Source organism: Sus scrofa, chromosome 14 (genome assembly GCF_000003025.6).
Source record: "Sus scrofa isolate TJ Tabasco breed Duroc chromosome 14, Sscrofa11.1, whole genome shotgun sequence".
NCBI lineage: Eukaryota > Metazoa > Chordata > Mammalia > Artiodactyla > Suidae > Sus > Sus scrofa.
Genome location: NC_010456.5, coordinates 54,124,340 through 54,147,497, shown reverse-complemented (window position 1 = coordinate 54,147,497; position 23,158 = coordinate 54,124,340). Strand labels below are relative to the sequence as shown.

Genomic DNA, 23,158 nt, shown 5'->3' with positions numbered 1-23,158 from the left:
CAGTGTTGTTGCATATGTCAGAATTTCTTTCTTTTTTAAAGACTAAATAATAGTCCATTCTATATATTTATCACATTTTGTTTTTAAAATAAGCAGAAAATGGTTAGATTTAAATTTGCCACTTTTTAATATACCTTTTTGTTGTTGTCTCTCTGTTTCTGTTATTTCCATCTTTTGTTTAAAATGGTTAGTGTGCCATTTTGAAACCTTTTTTTTTTTACTGTATATCTTTTCAGTTACGTTCTTAATAGTTACTGAAGCGATTATATATGCATTATTTTATTTTAACTCATCATTGTAACTTTATAGCCTACTTCAGATTAATATTAATTTAATTCCAACGAAACAGAGAAACTTTACTCCACATAGTTTCATTTTGTTTGTATGGTTCTTATCATGTATATGCATATGCATATATGCATATATATATGATATGCATATATATATTAGAACCATATATGTATATATACACACACACAGATATGCTGTGTATTTGTGTATATTTGTGATGTATGTAAAATGTGCATTACAGCACACAAGTATTATTCTTTTTCAATGGAACATTTAAAGTGTACCTTTTTAGTAACTTTGAAATGTATAATATAGTGTTACTAACTATAATACTGTGCTGTAGATTAGATACACAGAATTTACTCATCTTAAACTGGAAGCTCATACTCTTTGACCAGTATCTCCCCTTTCTCTCCACATTAGCCTGTGGTAACCACCATTCTAGTCTCTGTTTCTGAGTTTGTCTTTTAAATTACATTTCATATAGAATTTGTCTTTCTCTTTTTGATTTCTCTCTTAGCATAAGAACTTCAACCTTCAGTCATGTTGTTGCAAATGACAGGATTTCCTTCTCCGTCATGCTGAATAATGCTCCATTTGCATGTTTGTGTATAAATAAATATAAATGTATATATGTATATATTTTATGTCTTCATGCGTTTATCATTTATTCATTGACTGACACTTAGATTGTTCCATATCTTGGCTATTTTGAAAAAACATGTTGCAGTGAACATGAGAGTGCAGATATCTCTTTGAGATCCTTTGAATATATCCAGAAGTGGAATTACTGGATCATATGGTAGTTCTATGTTTAATTTTTCCATCATACTGCTTTCTGCAGTGGCTGTACTGATTTAAGTTCCTACCAGCAGTGTTAACAAGGTTCACTTTCCTCCTCCACATCCTTGCAATTATTTGTTACTACTTGTCTTTTTGATAATAACCATTCTAACAGATGTGAGGTAATGTTTCATTGCAGTTTTGATTTGCATTTTTCTGATGATTAGTGAGGTAGAACACTTTTTCTTCTGTCTTTTGGTTGCTTGTATGTTTTCTTTGGGAAAATGTCTATTGAATTCTTCTGCCCATTTTTTAATCAGATTGCTTGTTTGCTATTGAGTTATATGCATTCTTTATACATTTTGGATATTAATCCCTTGTCGGATATATGATTTACCTTTTTATTTTGTTGATACTGAACACCTGCATTTTACTTTGAAGTTATCCCCCTAATTTTCATTTTTGTTGCTTTTGGTATCAAATTCAAAAAATTATTGCCAAGACTGATGTCAAGGAGCTTACCCACTGTATTTTCTTCTGGGAGCATTATGATTTCAGGTCTTACCTTCAAGTTTTCAATCCATTTTGAGTTGTTATTTTTGTAGGATTATAAGATAGTAAGTTTCATTCTTTAATGTATGACCATCCAGTTTTGCCAGCACCATTTATTGAAGAAATTGTTATTTTCCCATTGTATTTTCTTGACTCCATTTCTGTAAATGAACTGACTATATATACATGGATTCGTTTCTTGGTTTCTGTTAATGTTCTATTGGTCTATGTGTCCTTGTAGGTCAATACCAAGTTTTGGTTACTGTAGCTTTGTAATGTAGTTTCCAATCAAGAAGTGTGTATCCTTCAGCCTTTTTCTTTCTCAAAATAGCTTTTGCTCTATGGGGTCTCTTGTGACTCCATATAAATTTTAGAATTGTTTGCTTTATTTCTGTGAAAAATGAAGTTGGAATTTTGATAGTGATTGCATTGAATCTGCAGATCACTTTAAGTAGTGTAGATATTTTAACTATATATTTTTCCAGTCTTTGAGCATAGAATATCTTTCCATTTATTTGTGTCTTCTTCAGTTTCCTTTAATAACATCCTATAGTTTTCAGTGTATAGATTTTTCACCTTTTTGGTTAAATCTGTTCCTAAGTATTCTAACTGGGCATTTTTTAAAAAATTTCTTTCTGATAGTTGTTAGTGAATAGGAACACAACTGATTTTTATGTATTTAATGTATACTGTAACTTTATTGGCTTAGTAATTCTAAAATGTTTTTGGTGGGGTCTTTAGGATTTTTTTTAATATCAGGTCATCTGCAAATAGAATTTTACTTCCTTTCCAATTTGGATGCATTTTATTTCTTTTTTTCTTGCTTTTATTAGGACTTCCAATACAATAATGAATAAAAGTGGCAAGTGTGGACATTTTTGTAAGGAAACTGTGGCAGCAATAAATTCTCCATCCTTGCTTATTTTTGGAATGCCTTTACTTAAATTCATGTTTGAAAAATAGTTTAGCTCTATATTGAGTATTTGGTTGACAGTTTTTTCTTTCAGCTCTTTGACTAAGTCATCAACTGCCTTCTGTCCTCTCTAGCTTAAAATGAGAAGTCAGTAATTAATCATTTTGTCATGAGCAATTTTTTTGTCTTGTCTGTTTTAGATTTTTTTTTGTCTTCGACTCTCAATAATTTGAGTATGATGTGTCTAGGTGTGAATCTCTTTGTGTTTATCCTACTTGCATGTTTTTGTGCTTTTTGGATGTTTAATGTTTTTTGTCAAATTTTGGAAGTTTTTTTTGCCATTATGTCTTCAAATATATTTTATGTTTTCTTCCTTTCCTGTTCTTCCAGGCCTCCCATTACAAGTATATTGATATTTTTCCATAGGGTTTTCAGTTCAGTTAATATTTTTACTGTTTTTATTTTCACTTTGTATTTCTGCTTGAATAATTTCTATTGAATGATCTTGAAATTCACTGATTCTTTCTCCTTTTTTTCTAATCTGCCATTGGGCCTCTCTAGTAAATTTGTTATTTCAACTATTAACCTCAAATCCAGAATTTCTGTTTTTGCCTTGTATAATTCATATATCTTTATTGATAAGTTCTATTCATTGATTCATTACTATCATACTTTTATTTTTTTAAATATTTTCTTCTTTTAGTTCTTATAAAGTTTTCTTTGAAGCCTTTATCTAATTCCAACTTCTTGGGACACTCACTGACAGTTTCTCTTGACTTTTTTTTTTTTTTTTTTAGTGTAAATTGCACCTTCCTGTTTTTTGTTTGTTTGTTTTTTGTTTTTCATCTGTGTCAATTTTTTCTTAGACTTTTTAGATAATATAGGAACACTAGATTCTGATATTTCCCCACTGAAGGTTGTTAACTGTTTTTGTTTGTTATGTTTGTTGTTCAGTAACTCACCTGGACTAAAGCTTTGAAGTGTCTCCCCTTTGATGTGTTGCCATTGATGTCACTGCCCCATTTTTTTTCTTTTTCTTTTTTTTTTTTTTATGGCTGCATCCATGACATATGGATGTTCCTGGGCCAGGGATTGAATCCAAGCCACAGCTACAACCTACCCCACAGCTGTGGCAATGCCAGATCCTTTAACCCACTGTGCTGGGCCAGGGATTAAACCTGTACCTCTGCAGTTATCTGAGCCACCACAGTCAGATTCTTAACCCACTGTACCACAGTGGGAACTCCTTTTCATTCTTGTACTTATTTTAGCCTGGCTTCCTAAAGGTTGCCCTGTTTCTGCATAGCCTGGAATTAAGGCAATGATTGAAGAAAGGTTATACTTCAAGCAGTAGGGCTTTTATCCTCTGCAAACGGACCTGTATATGGATAGAGGAGCAAATGAGAAGTTCAGGTCATCTGAAATCTGTCCCGGATTTACTTTCTGCTGGGTTCTTTGTGTCTTTCTTATATGTACATGCTACTTCAGAGTTAGCCTGGAATGTGTGAATAGTTTGGAACTACTCTACAGGCTTCAACTTCAGTTAGGTGTATACTGAATCAGTTGAAAGAGCTATTGAGTCTCCCTGAAAAGTGTCACTTTCACATACAACGTGTTGTGCATGGCATCTGCTCCAAATCGATTGAGCCCCCTTGATTTTGCCCAGAAGGTGGCACAGCTTCTGGTCCTCACAGCCTACCCCATACCACATTCCTCTGGGACCTCCTTATCAGCTCTCCTGAGAGGAGATGGGAGCTGCCTTGGGAAATAACACCACAGACTCTTACTATTCTTTCTCAAAGTTCAGCAGTTTTAAATAATTTTTTTATGCCTTTGGTTAAGTCTCACAGCTCTGAAACGTTATTTTTGTCAATTTTATCCAGGTTACATTTCAGGGGTGGATTTGCCTATCTCCTCACCCAGCCATAAGGGAGATTCCCTGTAATTTCTTTGAAAAATTTAGTTCATAAATCTTTTTATTTGTCCTGAATTGATCCTAAAATATAAAAAGTGTCATACCGTGGCTCTAAAAATGTCATGTACACAGGTGCTAGAGTTATCATCCTTAAAATGTCCTTGTGTTATTTCTTTGTGTTACTGATAGCCCCTTCTTAACTAAATTATGCCTGAGCCAAGGTGGAATTTTTGGTTATTCAAGCTGTATTTATATTCTCTTATTTTTAGCCATATATTTATAACATATGGATTAATAAGACTGCAGTGCATTCAGATCACCTAACATTATTTCAGGGTTAAGTTTCACAATTATGGCTTTAGTTTCGGTTCTCTATAGCATCCCTGAGGTATTTACCCTGACTTCGTTTTCTGTTTCTACTCTATACTTCTCTCGTCAAGATTCTTCAACCAGAAGATGTTACATCTCCTATTGTCGTGATGACTGTTTCGTCTTCAGACAAGGGAAAGATCTCTATGTCTAAATATACACACAAGGAATTATCTGGGAAGGGTCACTATTTTAATGCCTTACTATACTTTTGCTTTTGCAAGTACATTCCCAGAGGGGTTCATACCAGGTTATGAACGTGTGAAATGTCCCTAAAGCCAAAGTCGTAGAGTTTTGAGTTCATATTTCTGATTGTCTGAGTTCTTTTAGAGCATGTACACTGTCACATTGAGGTTTAATTCATGAATAATGAAATAATTACCACAGATGTATAGGAAAACAAAAAGAAAAAAAAAAACCCAGCCAATAATTAGACTACCTTGAGGGGGACATTGTGGCATATGGGTTTTCGGCTAAGCAGATATGCCTCTTAATAGTTTCTTGCTTGGATCAAGTCATTTAATTTATGCCTCACTGTTTACTCATGTCTAAAATGAAGATAATAGTACTTCTCTTTTAGAGTTGTAATGAGAATTAGGTCCTGGCATACAGAGAACGCTTAAAAATTGATGTAGCCTTTGTTATTTACATAATTGTGCCTACACAGTTATTTCTTACATTCTTAAAACTGTGTGGAAATTCCATGCTAGCAAAATTCCTAATAAGAATTCCAGGTGCTAAATGTCCCCATTTGAGTCTACTTGCCGTTTCAGTTTTGAGGTTCCAAATGATATGACTGAGTTGATTCCAACTTAATTTGTTCAGACTGATACTAAGTAATTAATTTAGCTCTTGCCATTTTAAATTAATTTAGATGAAATTATCCAGCAGACTTCCATAAAATGAGATATCCACAAAGTGTGAGATGGTTGTTATTTGCATGGTTATGCCTGAGTAAACCTTTACTGTATTACATTGTTAATTAAATTTGAAGCCATTATCTTATTGCTTACAAAATTTGATTTGGAAACCATCACTTTCGTTTTTTACTTTTTGTCCTCCTTTTGACTTTTTGTAGTGCTCTGGGTAACTCAGAACCTGCTGATAGCTCTTATCCACAAGTTTTTGTGAATTATTCACCTCTCTGTTTTTGTCTTTTTAGGGCTTCATCTGCGGCCTATGGAAGTTCCTTGGCTAGGGGTGGAATCAGAGCTACAGCTGTCTGAGGGCTCCGAGCTGTGTCTGTGACATACACAATTGCTCTTGGCAATGCTGGATCCTTAACCCACTGAGTGGGGCCAGGGATCGAAGCCACATCCTCATGGATACTAGTTGGGTTCCTTACTGCTGAACCACAATGGGAACTCCTGTTCCCTTTTATTTAAGCAGATTATGAGATAAGGTGGTATGGGTACTGTGACACAGGGCATATATGTCAGATGATTAGGTTGACTTGGTTATGATAAAAATTATTTTTTCCCAAATGCTTTTAGGCAATGGACTAATGAATGGATTCTGCCTAAATATCCTTTTCATAAAAACTCCCCATAGATGACTCTATTGATCATTGAAAGTTTCCACTGGGGGATTCCCCAAGCTTAATTACTGTCTATAGTTCACTGGTATCTTGCAGGGAGCAAGACTAAGACGTCATTAACTCTTACATTGGACAGATGCTTGGATTGTACATTATTTTTGTCTTAATTATTAATGTATATTCACCATCATGACAATGCAGTTGCTCTCTATATAGTAATGTATTTTGCTAATGCTAAAAAAACAAACAAACAATGAAAAAACCTCTTTCAAAAAGGGAACCCTCCTACATTGTTTTTTGGGAATGTAAATTTGTTGCAGCAACTATGGAGGACAGTGAAAATTCCTCACAAAACTAAAAATAAGAGTTGCCATATTATCCAGCAGTCCTACTCCTGCCCTATATATCCAGACAAAACTGTAATTCAAAAAGATACATGAGCCCCTATGTTTATAGCAGCACTATTTAAAATAGCCAAGACAGGAGTTCCTGTCATGGTGCAGTGGTTAACGAATCCGACTAGGAACCATGAGGTTGCGGGTTCGGTCCCTGCCCTTGCTCAGTGGGTTAACGATCCGGCGTTCCTGTGAGCTGTGGTGTGGCCGCGGCTTGGATCCTGTGTTGCTGTGGCTCTGGCGTAGGCCGAGGGCTACATCTCCAATTAGACCCCTAGCCTGGGAACCTTCATATGCCGCGGGAGCAGCCTAAGAAATAACAAAAAGATGAAATAAAATAAAATAAAATAGCCAAGACATGGAAACAACCTAAATGTCCATTGATAGAAGAATGGATTAAGAAGATATGGTACATATATACACGAAGGAATACTATTAATGCCATTTGCAGCACATGAATGGACCTAGAAATTATCATACTAAATGAAGTAAAGAGAAATACCATCTGATATCAGCCATGTGTGGAATATGAAATAAGACACAGGGGGACTTATTTGTGAAAGAGAAACAGACTCATAGATCTAGAGAACAGACTTGGTTACCAAGTTGGAGAGGGGGTGGGGGAGGGATGGACTGGGAGTTTGGGCTTAGCGGATGCAAACTGTTGTATATAGAATAGATAAACAATGAGGTCCTATTTTAGAGCACAGTGATCTACAGTCAATGTCCTATAATTAAATTATAATGGAAAAAAATTAAAAAAAAAACTAAACATTTTTCTGAATGGAGTGACACTTTGCTCCCAAGTAATATGTGGGTACTTGAACAATAGTAGTGGTTCCAGTATTTCCATAGATTTATTTGTTTAACTTTGGTTTTGTTTATTCATCCATTTAAAATCAGGTGTTTACCCAGCTCTAAACTCTCTGAATTTAATGATGGTACACCATAGCTTTTTTATTGGCAGATTTCTCAAATCTGAGCCCATTTTCCTGGAACATCATTGTGATATAAGATTAGAAATTATGTTCTTTACATGCAAATTAGGTAAGTGGGCCATGACCTAGAGTCTGGAGAGTTGGTTAAGCTTTTATTGAGATTGTGACTGATTGATGGGTTTGACTTAGCAGTATTTAGAAGCAGAAGGTTACAGCCAATGAATCATTAGTAGCACATGTGGTTTTTTTTTAACATATTTCCATAGTATCTTGAGGCTTAATTCATAGCTGACATCTCTTCCGGTTTCCCTTTGAGTTTTTTACTTTCAAAATACTATGTACTTATGTTCTCACCTACAGCGGTTCCCGTTTAAGATATGTGTGAACAGAGCTGACCCAGTACAATATTCCTGCTATGGTATTAGAAGGAAAGAGGTCATGCAGGGTGGAATGTCAAACTAGCCTACTTCTGGGCTTGCTTTCACACATTTGAGCCATCTGAGAGTTATAATTATTATAAAAATAAGATAGATTGGCATATCTACTTAATATTATGTTTAAAGAAGACTGTATTACAAAAGATGTATGCCAAGGAGAAAAAAGAATGCTGAGCAGATCTTACACAAGCCTGTTCATTCACTAGGGATTTTCATAATTAGCGGCTAAATTGGCAGAGCTGTGGCTCTTAGTAGTGTTGATATACTGCTAATTACCACTTGTTAAACCTGCTAAGAGATCCTTCCTCACTTGGACCTACGTTAAGAATGCCAAGTAGAAAGACTTGAGTTTTTCTGAAGAGATTCAAAGGCTTGAGACCTGGGGAAACCTAAATAGATTAGTTTAATCTGTTATAGTCATATTTAACTTTGTCTTTCAAAAAGCTGATCTCAAAGAAGAAAGAATTTATCCTGTGATTGACACAGGATAAACATCTTCTCTCAGGCAATCTTATGTTAATCTTTGGTGCAAAGTAGAATAAAGAGGAAAACAATATGACAAGAAAAAATACCCAAAATTCTGAACTCCCACGGAAAAAATGTGAAACTCTGCAATAATCACATTTCCAACCTGGGGAAATATTATGATTAGAAAATATCAAGAAAGGAAAATGTGAATGAAGATTTTCTTTTGATCCATCTCATTATTACTTTTCTATAATATTTCATATAAGTCAATGGGATGCAGTATCATAAATGTATTCGAATTATAGAACAGATAAACATTTTAAAGGATATTATGCCCCATATCATTGGAGTAAATGATGGAGACATGCCTGGTTCATGTCTCCATTTGCCAACTCAAACAAAAACAACAATGACGATTTTATTATTTGGAAAAATTGCAGCATGATATCTCCATAGTTTGTGGACACATTGACCCTCAGTGGTTATGGTGTCTTGCCAAAGGCCGCTCAGGAGATGGGTGGCTGAGCAAAAACACCCATTTCTCAACTTCAGATCATCTGCTCCACTCCAGAGTTTACTGTCTTCACAGTATACTATAGAAGACCAACACAGTATACAGGGTATAGTGTAGAAGACCAACTTTTCTCTTACTTTATATCTCTGTGAGGCTGAGCTTTCAAAGTGAGATAGGTTGTTTTTAGGTAGAGAAAATTATATTTAATTGTCATTTTCAGTTTATAATGCATTGATTTTCTTATTTGAATCTCAGAATAATTCTTTGAAGTATGATAAATGATTTCCCATTGTGACTCAGCAGGTTAAGAACCTGACTAATATCCATAAAGATGTTGGTTCGATCCCTGGCCTTGCTCAGTGGAATAAGGATGTGGTGTTGTACGAGCTGTGGCAGAGGTCACAGATTGTGGCTCAGAGTGACCGTGGTGTAGGCCTGCATCTGCAGCTAGAATTTGACCCCTAGCCCTGGAAATTCCATATGCTGCAGGTGCAGCCCTTAAAAGAAAAAAACTGAAATATGGTAAGTATTTTGCCATTTATATGGGGAAGCTCAGACTGATTTAAAGATTCCTTGGCTGGTTATGCATTAACTCTGAACCCCATGTCCTTTGGTTCAGTGAACCTACCATGTTCTTACGCTGTCCGACTATCAATATGTAATATCTCAGTAATTTTCAAAATACATTTTGAAGTATCTCTGTGTTACCCCAAAGGTGATTTGGTGCACAATTGAAAAGCAATGTAAAAAAGTCAATAAACTAGTCTTCATATTAGAAACCTAAGATGACTATAACAAAAACCAAAGCAGAGATCTGTCATTAGGGCTCGATGTGCTGTGTCTCTGTATGTGCATTTGCTTAATTTTTCAGAAATAGATGAAATTATATTTGCAGTCCACTCGTCAAACATTGAACATTTTCTTTGTAAGTCATCATTTTTGGCTGGTCAAGTAGGGTGAGAGGGTGACAGAACATTGTAAATCAACTATAATAAATATTTAAAAGAAAAATACTGTTAAACATTATTAAACAGTAAGTAAAAAGGAAAAAATAAAGCACATATTATGTAAGGGTTTCTTTTATGATTTGGGAGCACACTTATTGTAAATGCAAGTAAAGTTCTTTCAAAATGAAGTTCTGAAAACTAATTTTCTCAGTCATGGTCCTTTAGTTAAAGATGAAGGAAAAGATGGTACCTTGCAGAAACGCTTATGAATGGAGTTCCCACTGCAGATGCTTACGGAATGTTATGCTTTAACTCTTGTGTCTGATATTAGGCATCATTTTCATTTGGGGCCATTTAGTTGGACTTTAGTTAGTGGATGAGGCCCTTTATTGTCCACTGACAACTTTATTTGGGGAAAGCAGGAACAAAAGTCTTAATATAAATGCTGTAGTATGGTTTAGGTATAAAAATTTTAGGTATTTGAAGAAATATACATCTACATTAACAAGTACTTTTAGTAGTTCACTTTCAAAAGTAATAAGTTTTGGTAATGATTCTATTGCCTAAATCAACCACACCATTTTTTTTCTTTAGAGCAAAAGAAACAGATAATACTGCAAAGCTCAGATTTGTAGTTTCAGGTTTGTAGTTTCAGGTTTTACATAAAGGGGTAAACTTTTTTTTTTTTTTTTTTTTTTTTTTTTTTTACTGCTCAGCTTTTCTATACATATTTATGTGTGTTTTGATGGGGTCAGGAAAGCGATAAAGATAGGTTAGAAGAAAAATGGGTTGAGGTTCTGATAGGGAAATTCTTTTGCTGATTGTCTATTCATTGATTTATTCCTATTAACCCACATTGTCTGGAAAAACAGGCATATCACTGTGAAAAAAATGAAATTTGTTTAGCAGCATTAATTCATTTCAAATCCATGTGGCTTTCAAGCATCTTTAACATAAATGTAAGATATTCCAGCGACTCATACTTCAACATTTTGATTAAAGTGAAACATGAAACAATTTAAAATATACCTGGTATACAAACTTTTAAGTATTACCAAAAAAATGCCTTTTCTTGAAAATACCTAGAATATTTTAGATGTTTTAAACAGGTGCATACTTAATACTTTGAGTTTTCAAACACTATTTCTCTAAGATAGAATCCATTTAAGAACTAACTTTAGTAGTTCTTGCTGTGGCACAGTGGGTTAAAGATCCAGCGTTGTCTCTTCAGCACCTCAGGTCACTGCTGAGGCACGGGTTTCATCCTCAGGGTGAAGGATCAAAGGTGCAATGGGTTAAGGATCTGTTGTTGCCATGGCTGTGGTGTAGGTTGCAGCTGCAACTTGGATTTGATTCCTGACCTGGGACCTTCCATATACCAAGGGTAGGGCAAAATAAAAAAAAAAAGGAAGAACTAATTTTAAGAAATGAGTGGGGCTTCAGAGTTATCACAAATGGAGAAAAATGACAGTATGTAAAACTAACTAATGACATCACCTTGCTTATTTTGAGTTCTTGTTATGTTCTTGACACTATGATAAACTGTTTACTTATATTACCTCGTTTACTTTTCTACAGCCATCCTATGAGGTTGGTATAAGTATTATCCCATTTCCTGGAAGGAAACTAAAGATTAGAAAAGTTAAGTTCATAAGCAGGCTGGGATTCTTGCTTGGGTGATCTGTTTATAGAATATAGTATCTTAACTCTTATAATTTACAGATTCTAAGAAATTCATGAATATTGGTCTTGAATTGGTTCAGTGGTGTGCTGGCAATGGCTCTTACAGATTCCTGAGAGTTAATGATTATATATCTAGCAGTTTTTTGAGTTGATTTATAAACTTTGCTACTTTGAAATCAACCATCATTGGTGTATTTAATCCACAGAAATGGGCAAATCAGGACTTTTTTTTTTTTTTTTTGAGAAAGTGGCTCACTAGCACACTATGTAGTATATTTCTCTGCCAGTGCTGTTTGTCAAAGTGTAGCTTCCAGACTCACAGTTTAAATGGATATGAATGGAATCCTTAATAGATTTTCCCAGTAACATTTGTCTTAGTGTGAGAAATTGTTATTAGTATAGCTAGAACTGAGAATATTAAATTTAAAAGCATTTATGCTGAATTTCATAGTGGAAGAGAGTCCCTTTCTTAGCTTCCAGTCTTTTTATCTGAGGACTTTGGAAAGAAAGCCTCTGTATGACTGACTGTTCTTGATGGAAATAATCAATAAACAATCTAAAATAAGAATAGAAAAGAGTTTTCTTTGAGCCAAACTTAGGATTATAGCCCAGGAAACACAGATTCAAAAAACACTTGACTTGTGGTCTGCTAGAGTACAAAATGGAAGAGACTTACATAGGCAAAAACTGCAAGGTTAAATAGGTTGTTTGTTAATTCTAATTGGAGCTGGCAAGAAGTAAGGGTGCTTGTTAAGCAAGGATTAACTGGGGTCTGATATGGTTGCATAGTTACGAGAGAGACCTTGAGACCATAAGGGTGCAGCTGGCAACTACTAGCAGATATTGTATTGAGAATGGCTGGTGATGTCCCAGAGTTTGATAAACTTCACAAAATTCAAATTCTCAGAAATAGAGGAATATGTCTGAGACCACATCCACAATGGCCATCCACCTTGACAGTCTGAACCACAGTTTTATATCCTGTCAGCACAAAGGACAGACATCAAACACAGCAGGGATACGTCCTTTCAAGGTATCAAAAGAGAAAGATTAGCATGTACACAACAAGTCAACATGACTTTTGAGTCTGGGAAGGGAACCTCATCCTTTTTTTTTTTTTTTTTTTTTTTTTTGTCCTTTTGCTATTTCTTTGGGCCGCTCCTGAGGCATATGGAGGTTCCCAGGCTAGGGATCGAATCTGAGCTGTAGCCCTCGGCCTATGCCAGAGCCACAGCAATGCAGGATCCGGGCAGCGTCTGCAACCTACACCACAGCTCACAGCAATGCCGGATCCTTAACCCACTGAGCAAGGCAGGGATTGAACCCGAAACCTCATGGTTCCTAGTCGGATTTGTTAACCACTGCGCCATGACGGGAACTCCGTAACCTCATCTTTGAATGAGTATGAGCATTGACATTACAGGAAGTGGGTGCATTTATCCCTATCTGTTCAGTGGGAATTCTGGAACAACCCTGTATGTGCATTCTTTCTTTTTGTTTTTGGTCTTTTTGCCTTTTCTAGGGGCGCTCCCATGGCATATGGAGCTTCCCAGGCTAGGGGTCCAGTTGGAGCTGTAGCCACCAGCCTCTCCACAGCCACAGCAACACCAGATCTGAGCCATGTCTGCGACTTACACCACAGCTCACAGTAACGAGGATCCTTAACCCACTGAGCAAGGCCAGGGATCGAACCAGCAACCTCATGGTTCCTAGTCGGATTTCTTAACCACTGAGCCACGACAGAAACTCCCCTGCATTCTTTAAAAAGATGTTAAAGCAGATGTACAATGCATATTTGTCAGGCCATTAAAGAGGCAGTTATGGTTAGCATGAGGTTTATGCCAAATCATGTATAATCCAAAATGAATTCCTTTTACCTCAAAAATGCCTCAATTTGTGAAAATTTCTTCTGTTACTGTGGGGTATAAAAACAGTAGCTACACCCAGATTTGAGATGTTCCTTTGACTACTAGCTGAGATAGTCTGAGGAGGAATGGAAAGATGTTGGGCTGGGAGGCACAGTAGCCCATGATAGGAGGGTAGAGGAATTCAGAGAAGGAAAGTTTGTTGAAAAGTAAAACAAAGCAAAACAAAACATGGGTGTCAGAAACGTTCGTGGTACACGAGTAAGCTTAGTGTTTACATGCTTCTTTTATCCATAAAATAATTTTAACTTGAATTTTGGAACCCTGGTACTTAATCTTTCCTTGAAACTATAAAGCACCGTTCTCTGCTGAGAATTATTTCATTGGTAGTGGTTCAATTTAATAAATGCTAAAAGACTGTAAGTTGTAATTTTGATGCATTGCATCAGGTTATCATTTTTCTTCCTAATGTTCAAGAAGGAAAGTATGTCAAGAGGACATAATCTTACTTGCATTTTGTGTTTAATGTATTTATAATGTTCTTCTGTTCGGAAAATGCTCTTTTAACATCTTCCCATGCCCAGCTGCATTGCCTACTGGGTCCTGTTATTTAAAGCTAAAGCATTTGGGCATGACAATGTGTTTGTCCTGATTGGATCTGGATACTTGTTGATGATGATGAAGATGATGGTGATGATACTGATGATGACAACCCTTCCCTCTCTCTGCACAGAATGTCCCCCCAGACCTCTCCATCTGCACCTTTGTGCTGGAACAATCCCTTCTGTCCGGGCCCTGCAGGAGATGCTGGCTAACACCGTGGAGAAGTCAGAAGGGGCAAGTACTAGATTTATGTAGACTTGGAGTATTTTAACGAACTCAGCTACTATATGAATGTTTTCTTTCACAGGTTTTGGAGATTTTCTTTTCTGCTGGAATAAGTCAGTGCTTTTTAGTTGTGATTTCCTTAAGTTTGACTTTCTGCTTTACCCAGCAAATTTGTGATGTCTTAAAGAACTTTAAAAAAATATCAATCCTTGGGATGATCTGTGTCCTTGAAACTCTTGCTTGTGTCAGTAGTTAAAACAGAATCTTCTTTTTGAGCATTTATGTGTTTTCTCACATCTTCAGAGCTCTTATTTTTACTATTTCAATTAATTGCTTTATGCATGGCTATCATTAATCTTTGTTTCATTCCCAAGTGCATCTAACCATCTGACTGTGTTATAAGCTTGTTTATGGCAAGTAAAATTTCATGGCACTCATATTTTAAGTAATGAAATTACGGTGATACAGCTTTAGTCGGTTGTAATTTTGCAAATAGCTAATCGTTGTGTTCTGAAAAATAGAAATTCTTGTTCTGTCTCTTAATGAAGACATTTTTCTTTGAAAACTTTGGTAATTTATGTTCCATTCTATGCTTTCTGGGCTACTACACATTCTTAGCCATTTCATTAAATTTTAGAATTAAGCAGGATGAATGGTCATTTTTTTTTCTTGTTTGCTTGTTTGTTTGTTACTATAATTATTGTAGTATATGGTTTATATTTATTTCCAGAAATGAAACTGAAAATTTGTATTTGCCAGTACTGGTCCATGTGTTGCTGTTATTGTTAATCATTATTCCGGTTTGGATAAGGAAAGAGATTAAAAAATGATACCATATGGTTCAACAGAAAATGATGATCAATTTTGATGTACTGTATTTTCATTAGTCTTGTTTTTTCAAGTTTTAGTGTTACATAACTTAGGCATTTAATTGGTTTGTGCATTCATTTTAAATTAATTTAAAAATGTAATACCATACTATGTATGTATGTATGTATGAAGGAGAAACTTTAGTGGTTTTTTTAATTAGATTAACTATTTTTAAAATGATCCAAATATGTTATGCATATTTTAATTTTTGAAGTTCATTTTTGGTAACAACAGAGTTTGAAATTATAGTGTTAAACTACCTAAAGTTTTAAAAACTATTTTCTATTTTTTACTGCAAAGCTTTTAGAGTAGGCTTGAATCAACAAGGAATAAAATATTTCTCAATTCAACTAGATTTCTTTCTACCTGGAATAACCCCTCCTTATTTGTAAACATCAGTGAGGCATAGCAACTTTGAAATTCAAATCTGTCTTTACAAAGAAAAATCCGTTTTCTTCTGCAGAAGCGTCTAGTAATGTATGTATTGTCATTCCGCTTATCTTTGTAGATTCCAACTTATGATTAAATTGCTAAAAATTTAATTTTTATATTGCTAAGCTGCCTTTTCTAAATTTAAACTTTTGTAAAGATGTTTTACCTCCCCACAATTCTGGCATCGGATTAGGGAAGCTCTCAATTTTCTATGTGTATAAGAAGTGTTGAAATACTATTTTTGGACTTAATGTGTTAAAGATACTTGTTAAAATTTCTGGACCTCCCCCCCGACCAGGCACTTTTATTTAGACAAATCTTATTTTGAGTTGTACCTCATCTTGAAAGTTCCTATCAGAGATACAGTGGTAGTTTATATGATGTATGGGACACCATTTATAAAGCCTAGCATAGCTATCATAGGTCATTAGTTGGAATATAAAAATTGAGAAAGGCCTGTTACAGGAAAGGAACCCAATTTCATTGAGCCAAATCCCACTCTCAGACTAGTAACTTTAGGAAGAAACCACTGTCATGTAGCCCTAGGGGATAGTATATTGGGCAGGAAGATTCTTAGACTGCAGAGAAGTTTCATCATACCTAGGAGTGATATTCAAAATATTTCACTGTTAGTTTGGTCCAGGCATCAATTAAGCTGAGTCACCCTTGGCCAGAATACTCTAGTCAAGGTCCCGAAGAGATTTAGGGGATGATCTGAGCAAGGTGGGGGAATCCTGGAGGAGTCAGGGGGGGCGGGTGATCCAAGTTAGGGAACATTAAGGACTTGGGTCTGAGTTTATTTACCAGGAGGGGTAGTTTTCCACTCAAACAACCGTCTTAATCATGATAATGCAAACTGGCTAAAGAGCATGTCCAATTACATATGATCAGTGGAGGCCGTGGCCCCATACGTATCCACATCTTCTCTACTAGTGCCTCATTTATCTCCATTGAATTCATTATGGGAATCAGTGGCAAATACTTTTTTTTTTTTTTTTTTTTGCTGCAAGAAACTTTATTGTTTCCATTTGGCCAAGACTTGGGAGAAGGCTCTAGGATGGGTTAAAAAGGTGCCTTGTGGCTGCAGAAAGGGGCTTCTGGCAGAAGCCAGGCACCAGAGGGGCTCCTCAGAGGCCCCTGGGCTCCAGAGGCTCCTAGTGGTGCTTGAGTGTGTTTTGAAGAGGTACTCACCCAGCCCAGCCTGGGAACCAGACAGCTTGCAAAGTTGGTCAGGTGGTCACCTCTCTTCTTGATGAGCTTCACCTCCTCATCCAGGAAGTGACTCTTCAGGAAGTCACAGAGGTGGGGATCCGCAGGGACCGAACCCAGGGCATACAGATCCAGGAAGGCCTGGTTCAGGTTCTTCTCCAAGAGAATGGCAGCTTCCATAGCATCCTAGGTTTTACCCCATTCATCTTGAGATGGCTTCTGCACATCCTGGAAGAGGGTGCAGCCACCATGCGGCCATCACGCTGGTTTTGCATTTTTAAGAGACACTCCATGCCCCTGTGGTTCTCCTTGGCCAATTTTTGGAAAAAGTGGCTCATGCCCTCCAGAGCCACATTGTCGCTGTTGAAATAGAAGCCCAGAGGGAGACAGGTGTAGAGGCCCGAAGATGCATGTTGATAAGGTGGCTGACGATGGCCTCCACCTAGGTGGAATAATTCTGATGGATCTGGGAGCTCATGATTGATTAGTAATAAGGAGTTAAGCTCAAAAAACGGTGTTGGCTGGCCCCGGGGACTGAGGATAGCTGAGTGACTGATTCTGAAGGTTGCAACTGGAAAAAAGGGTAGTTGGAGGCTAAGCAAGGGGCATCCCTGGCTCTGTTCTCTCCAAACACTGTTGAAGCAAGAGACAGATCTGCAGGACCACTGAGTGCACTCTGTAGCAAATACTTTTGTCAAGCAAAATTGTCATCTCTAACAATAAATTATATTCGGTAGAATTACTTTCAGAAAGATCCACTTTTACTTGGATGAAGCGTGCCCACAGGGTGATGCTGATTTTCATGAAATCATTTCTTTCCTTACCAATTAACAGCATAACAAAAATAACCTTGTATATTACCCGATTACACCACTCTTTAAAGATCAACTTTAAGAAGCCTTATTCTTCTTTTAAAAGAAAATTCTTCCTAAAATCTTTATGTACTTCAATACACTGAATGATGCCAATACTGTTTAATGTCACCAATGCAATCATAAAGCATATAGCAATACAAACACACTTGATGATTGTAAGGAAAAAATTTTCATCTAGAACCACACCTTTTCTTTTTGTGGTTATCCATTTTGCTCATGTTATTGGGTCCCACTGGATAACTGAATGGTTTGCCTAAAGCTGCAGGAAATCTAGCAGGAAATTCTCAACATCTTTTGTATCAAATGAAGATGATTAATAACCAAAGGAAACATGTAAGATGAAACAAAAAATATTACCTAATTTTATGAAGTTTTGATTCCACAGAGTTGATTATTGTGGCTGTTAGTAAAATAACTAACATATATGTGGCCTAAGAAGCATTTTGAAAGGTTTCATCTAAAGGGATTTTTCTAAAAATAGCTCTCTAATATTAAAAAATGTGTGATAAGACAGATCTAGTTCTGATATATGTAATCCCATTGAATATCATTTAGCTTTTATTCTTAGTCAAAGCATATCAATGGTAAATAGGCCAGGGCCTATTTAGATTTATCTAGAGAGCTGCTCACAGAACTTTTAAAATCCTGAGAGTAGAGACCATACACATAAGGAGAAAATGACTGAGGGGTAGTACCCATCCCTTTGGCCGAATTTGGTCAGAGCTTCTGGGTATGCATATCCTTGCTTCTGTTAATTTTTCAGTTCTCTTGGGTTTTGTGTGATTCTGGATAACTTGTCTGCTTCTGAATCCATCTCTATCTCACTCCTCTCAGTCTTCAGATTTATTTTGCACACCAGTGACATGACATAGGGCTAAACACAGGGCTTTGTAGCATTTGAGAATTGTTTAAGAATACCACCTCTGTCATGTATTCACTCTGTGGCTTTGGGGAAGGCCAGTCTTTATCATCAGGTTTAGTGATTATTAAATGATGGTGTGTGGGGAACATTTATCATATATTAATAGTGGCTGTTTTTATTGTTTTACTTATTCTTTTTCTCATATCTGTATACTCCCTTGGCTGGATTGTTATTAATACCCGACTGCTTTTTTCCTGGCCTTGGTAGTTTCCTTCTCTGTGACCTTGGCTGGTCCAGAATTCCTCTTTCTTCTACTGCAAAATCCCAACCAAACAGTTCTGTCATGAGATATTGCAAGTTTAATGATGGTACAGTAATGTTAAAATACGAAGTCAGTGATAGTGTTCGCATATTTCCATGTGTGTTCTAGTTATAAAATTTAATAATTTAGGTAAGCCTATGCTTTTGTCTATTTGTTTTATTAAATCTTATTTCATTCACAAGAATTTTTTTTTTTTCATTTTTGGCTGCCCCACGGCATTTGGAGTTACCAGGAATCAGGTCTGAGCTGCAGTTACACCCTAAGCTGCAGCTGTGGCAATGCTGGATCTTTAACCCACTGTGCAAGCTGGGGATCAAACTCATGTTCCAGCGCTCTCAAGACACCCCCGATCCCATTGTGCCACAGCAGAAACTCCTCACAAGCATTTTTGATGAACACTTTCTTCATACGGTTTTATTTTTGTAATGTCTCGTTTAAGGATTCAATTTTCATAGAAGCACAGATAGAAAGTGAGTGTTAACACAGTAGAGTGGAAAGAGCTTTTGTAACTGAACTCAGAAATTTCAGAAATTCTTACTTTTTCAAATAATATTTTTAAGTTATGATTTGTTGAAAAAGCATTGCTTTTATTTAATGCCATGAGTACATAAGGTAACCAATGCCTGGGTACTATTTAGAAGAGTGTACTTTACAATTATAACATTGGCTATCCTTTCTGTCTTTTGATTGAGTAGTTTCTGGGAGAATTGAGGACCCTGTCCCTTTTGACTTTGTCCTGTAGCCACTTGACTTTTGGTGCCTTGTTGTTAGACTATTAGTAGCTTGAACCAAGAAACAAAAACTAAAATTAAACCAATACGTGCCCCTTATTATATCCTGCTTTTTGATGGGGATATAGGTTGAAATTTATAATTTTGATTGTGATTGGTGTCATTCATTCAATTTATGTCATATTTTTCTCATTAATGTAGGTAAATGGTAGTTTTCTGTCATTTAAATTACAAATGATACTTTAAATAGCTATAAAATTCACAATATAATCTTATAAATATTACTTGTTAAGAATAAATCATTCAGTTCTAATCATTCATCAGCAGCAGGATCCTGCTGTGTAGCACTAGGAACTCTGTCTAGTCACTTATGATGGAGCACGTAATGTGAGAAAAGAATGTATACATGTATGTGTAACTGGGTCACCATGCTGTACAGTAGAAAAAAACATACATATAAGTAAATGGTTTAAAAAATCATTCATTTATTTAATGCAAACTGAACATTTATAAGGTTCTCTAGCTGGAAAGATGAATAATAAGTGATTTTTGTTATCAGTTGATTCGCAGCATAATGCAAGAATAGAAGGAAAATTATAATGCAATAGGTTGTGTGTTATCATAGAAGTGTTGATATTCTTATGTTATTACCACGAGGAAGGGATTGGGTATGTGGAACTTGTCCTTCCTTTGAATTTTCTTTGGATTTTCTACGATCATTTCTAAGACAAATAGAAATGACATTAAAATTATTAATACAAAAACCATTTAAAACTTTCCTCCAAGGAACAATTTGACCTCATTATTCTTTAAAATTCTATTACAAGATAGTATTTGTCAAGAAGACAATGCATAACATGTCCAGAGATATTCTTAATATGATTTTTTTATGTTTCAATTTATTGAAATGATTTTTTATTTTACATGGAATCCTAAGAATATTTAATATTTCTAAATTATGTACTGTCTTGTAATTAACGTTACAAAATACTACACTGATTTAATTACTAATCTATTACTACATCTCTCTAGAGAAATATCAGAGTCAGACATATTCACTTTTCATAAGAAATGAAGTTATAGAATATGGGGTACTATTAATATACTTATGCAATTTTTCTAATGAAACCTCTGCCTTTTAAAAGCATATAATCTGACAGTAATAAAAAAAAAAACTGCATCAAGAGACAACCAGCTAAATTTACTGGTAAATGAGGTTTTTAAAAAATACATTTTTTACTTTTTTTTTTGTTTGATTTTTAGGGCTGCATCCATGGCATATGAATGTTACTAGGCTAGGGGTTGAAATAGAACTATAGCTGCTGGCCTATGCCTCAGCCACAGCAATGCCAGATCCAAGCTGAATCTGTGAGCTACACCAGAGCTCACAGCAATGCCAGAATCCTTAACTCACTGAATGAGGCCAGGGATCGAACCTGTGTTCTCATGGATACTAGTTGGGTTTGTTACCACTGAGCCATAACTGAAACTCCTCAAAATACATTTTTAAACATTGAAGCACCATAAACGAGTTTTTAAAAAACACATTTATCAAACAATGAAGTATAAATTTAAGTCAAGTAATTGCATTTAAGATAATTATACATTTATGCAAGTATAAAAGTTGAAGTTTAAGAAGATCTGTGCTGTTTTTCATCATGGTTTAGAGCAAACTCTTTGAGTTAAATTCATGGTAATCTTACAAAAGCTCTTTCACGTTTCTGTACCTTGGTTTTCTCATTTATAAAATGGAAAAAATAATAATTTCCCATGCAGTGTTGTGAGACTCTACTAAGTTAATATAACTAAAGTATATAGATGATTCATGGCACACAGGAAGCATTATAGCTCCGCTGTATGTTATTATTATGATGTTTATTTGGGGAAGTCAGATGTTTTATCCAGACCAAATATTCAGTCCAAAAAAAAAAAAACCAACAAAAAAACAACATATTTGATCCAAATATTAAAAACAAAACAAACAGCCACAAAACCTCCAATTGCCTGAAGGCTCCGGAGAGTTGAACAAGAGCTGGTAATTCTAGAGAGGATTCAAGAGCTGGTAAATGGAATTGGTGCAGATGAGTTTTCAGTTTTTAAGGCTTTTAGCCTGAGAGTTGACTGAAATCAGTACTAATATAGTAGCTAAAACTCTGAAAGAACCTGCACAGTCTTTCTGAAGACAGAATTCACTCCCTTTGGGAAGCCAAAGAGTAATCCTGGAAAAGAAAAAATCAGAGAAAGAGAGCTCTGAGTTATGTGCGTAAACTCTTCCCAAGTCTCTGGCTGACATTAACTATGTCGGTGGGAGACAGATGCCAATTTAGTTACCATGCTAAGAGCCATGCTACATTGAGATGTGCACTGTCACCAAGCATAGTTTGCAGTTTGAGTGCCACCAAATTGATGGCCTGTTAAAACAAAAACATCAACATTCTTCAGTGGCATATAGCAGAATCCACAATCTCAACAATAATAAAGAACAGAATACAATTCACAATTGCTTGACACATAGAAACATGCAAATGTGACCCAATCACAAGAGAACGACTGCAAAGAACAAACCAGAGATGATCTCACCAGATAAGGACTTAAAGGAGATTTCATGACTGTGTTTAATGAAATCAAGGAAAAGAAGTTTACAGTGAACAAAAAGATTCAAGGGCGTTCTCTTTGTGTCTCAGTGGTTACTTAACCCAACTAGAATCCATGAGGATGCGGGTTCAATCCCTGGCCTCTCTCAGTGGTTTAAGGATCCACGTAACTGTGAGTTGTGGTATAGGTCATAGATACCACTTGGATCCCTCATTGCTGTGGGTGTGGCATAGGCCAGCAGCTGCAGCTCTGATTCAAGCCCTAGCCTAGGAACTTCCATATGTCACGGGCACAGCACTAAAAAGCAAAAAAAAAAAAAAAAAAAAAAAAAAAAAAAGAGTCAAAAGCTCAGTGTATAAAAATTATTCAAGGAAACAAAATGAAATTTCTAGACCTGAAAACTATAATATCTGCAAAATTCCCACATCTAGCAAACAGTAGAACTGGGATCTGAGTTCATGTCCACTGGGCTCTGAATTCAATACTTTTAAGCTCTTCACTATGGAGTATCCATGTAACAATAGAACAGTGGAGGAGCCTAAGGGGACATCAGTATTAAAGCAGTGGAAAGAGGAGGAGAGTCCCCTTAAAGGTTCTGGAACGAAAAAGTCCAGGAGATGAAAGAAAAACCAGATAAAGTATTTCCAGAAGACATGTGTGTTAGTTTCCTTGGCCACCGTAATTATTTACTCCAAGCCTGACTGTAACTATTTACTCCAAGCCTGATAGAGTAACTTATAACCTATGAACTTGTTATTTTAAGTTTCTGAGGTAAGAATTACAGCATTAGTTCATTGGGCTAAAGTCAAGGTGCCAGCAAGACTGCA

The 23,158-nt window shown here is 35.9% G+C and overlaps 1 protein-coding gene and 1 pseudogene across 1 annotated transcript in view; one reads left to right on the top strand and one right to left on the bottom strand.

Annotated features, from left to right (window-relative positions):
* RYR2 (ryanodine receptor 2) overlaps positions 1–23,158 on the top strand; it is a 754,552-nt gene that overhangs the window by 259,194 nt on the left and 472,200 nt on the right. Inside the window, 2 exon segments of the mRNA XM_021072683.1 lie at positions 14,341–14,386; positions 14,389–14,444. Of these exon segments, the coding sequence (XP_020928342.1) occupies positions 14,341–14,386; positions 14,389–14,444 (102 nt within the window).
* On the bottom strand, positions 16,753–17,424 carry LOC100155800 (annotated as a pseudogene).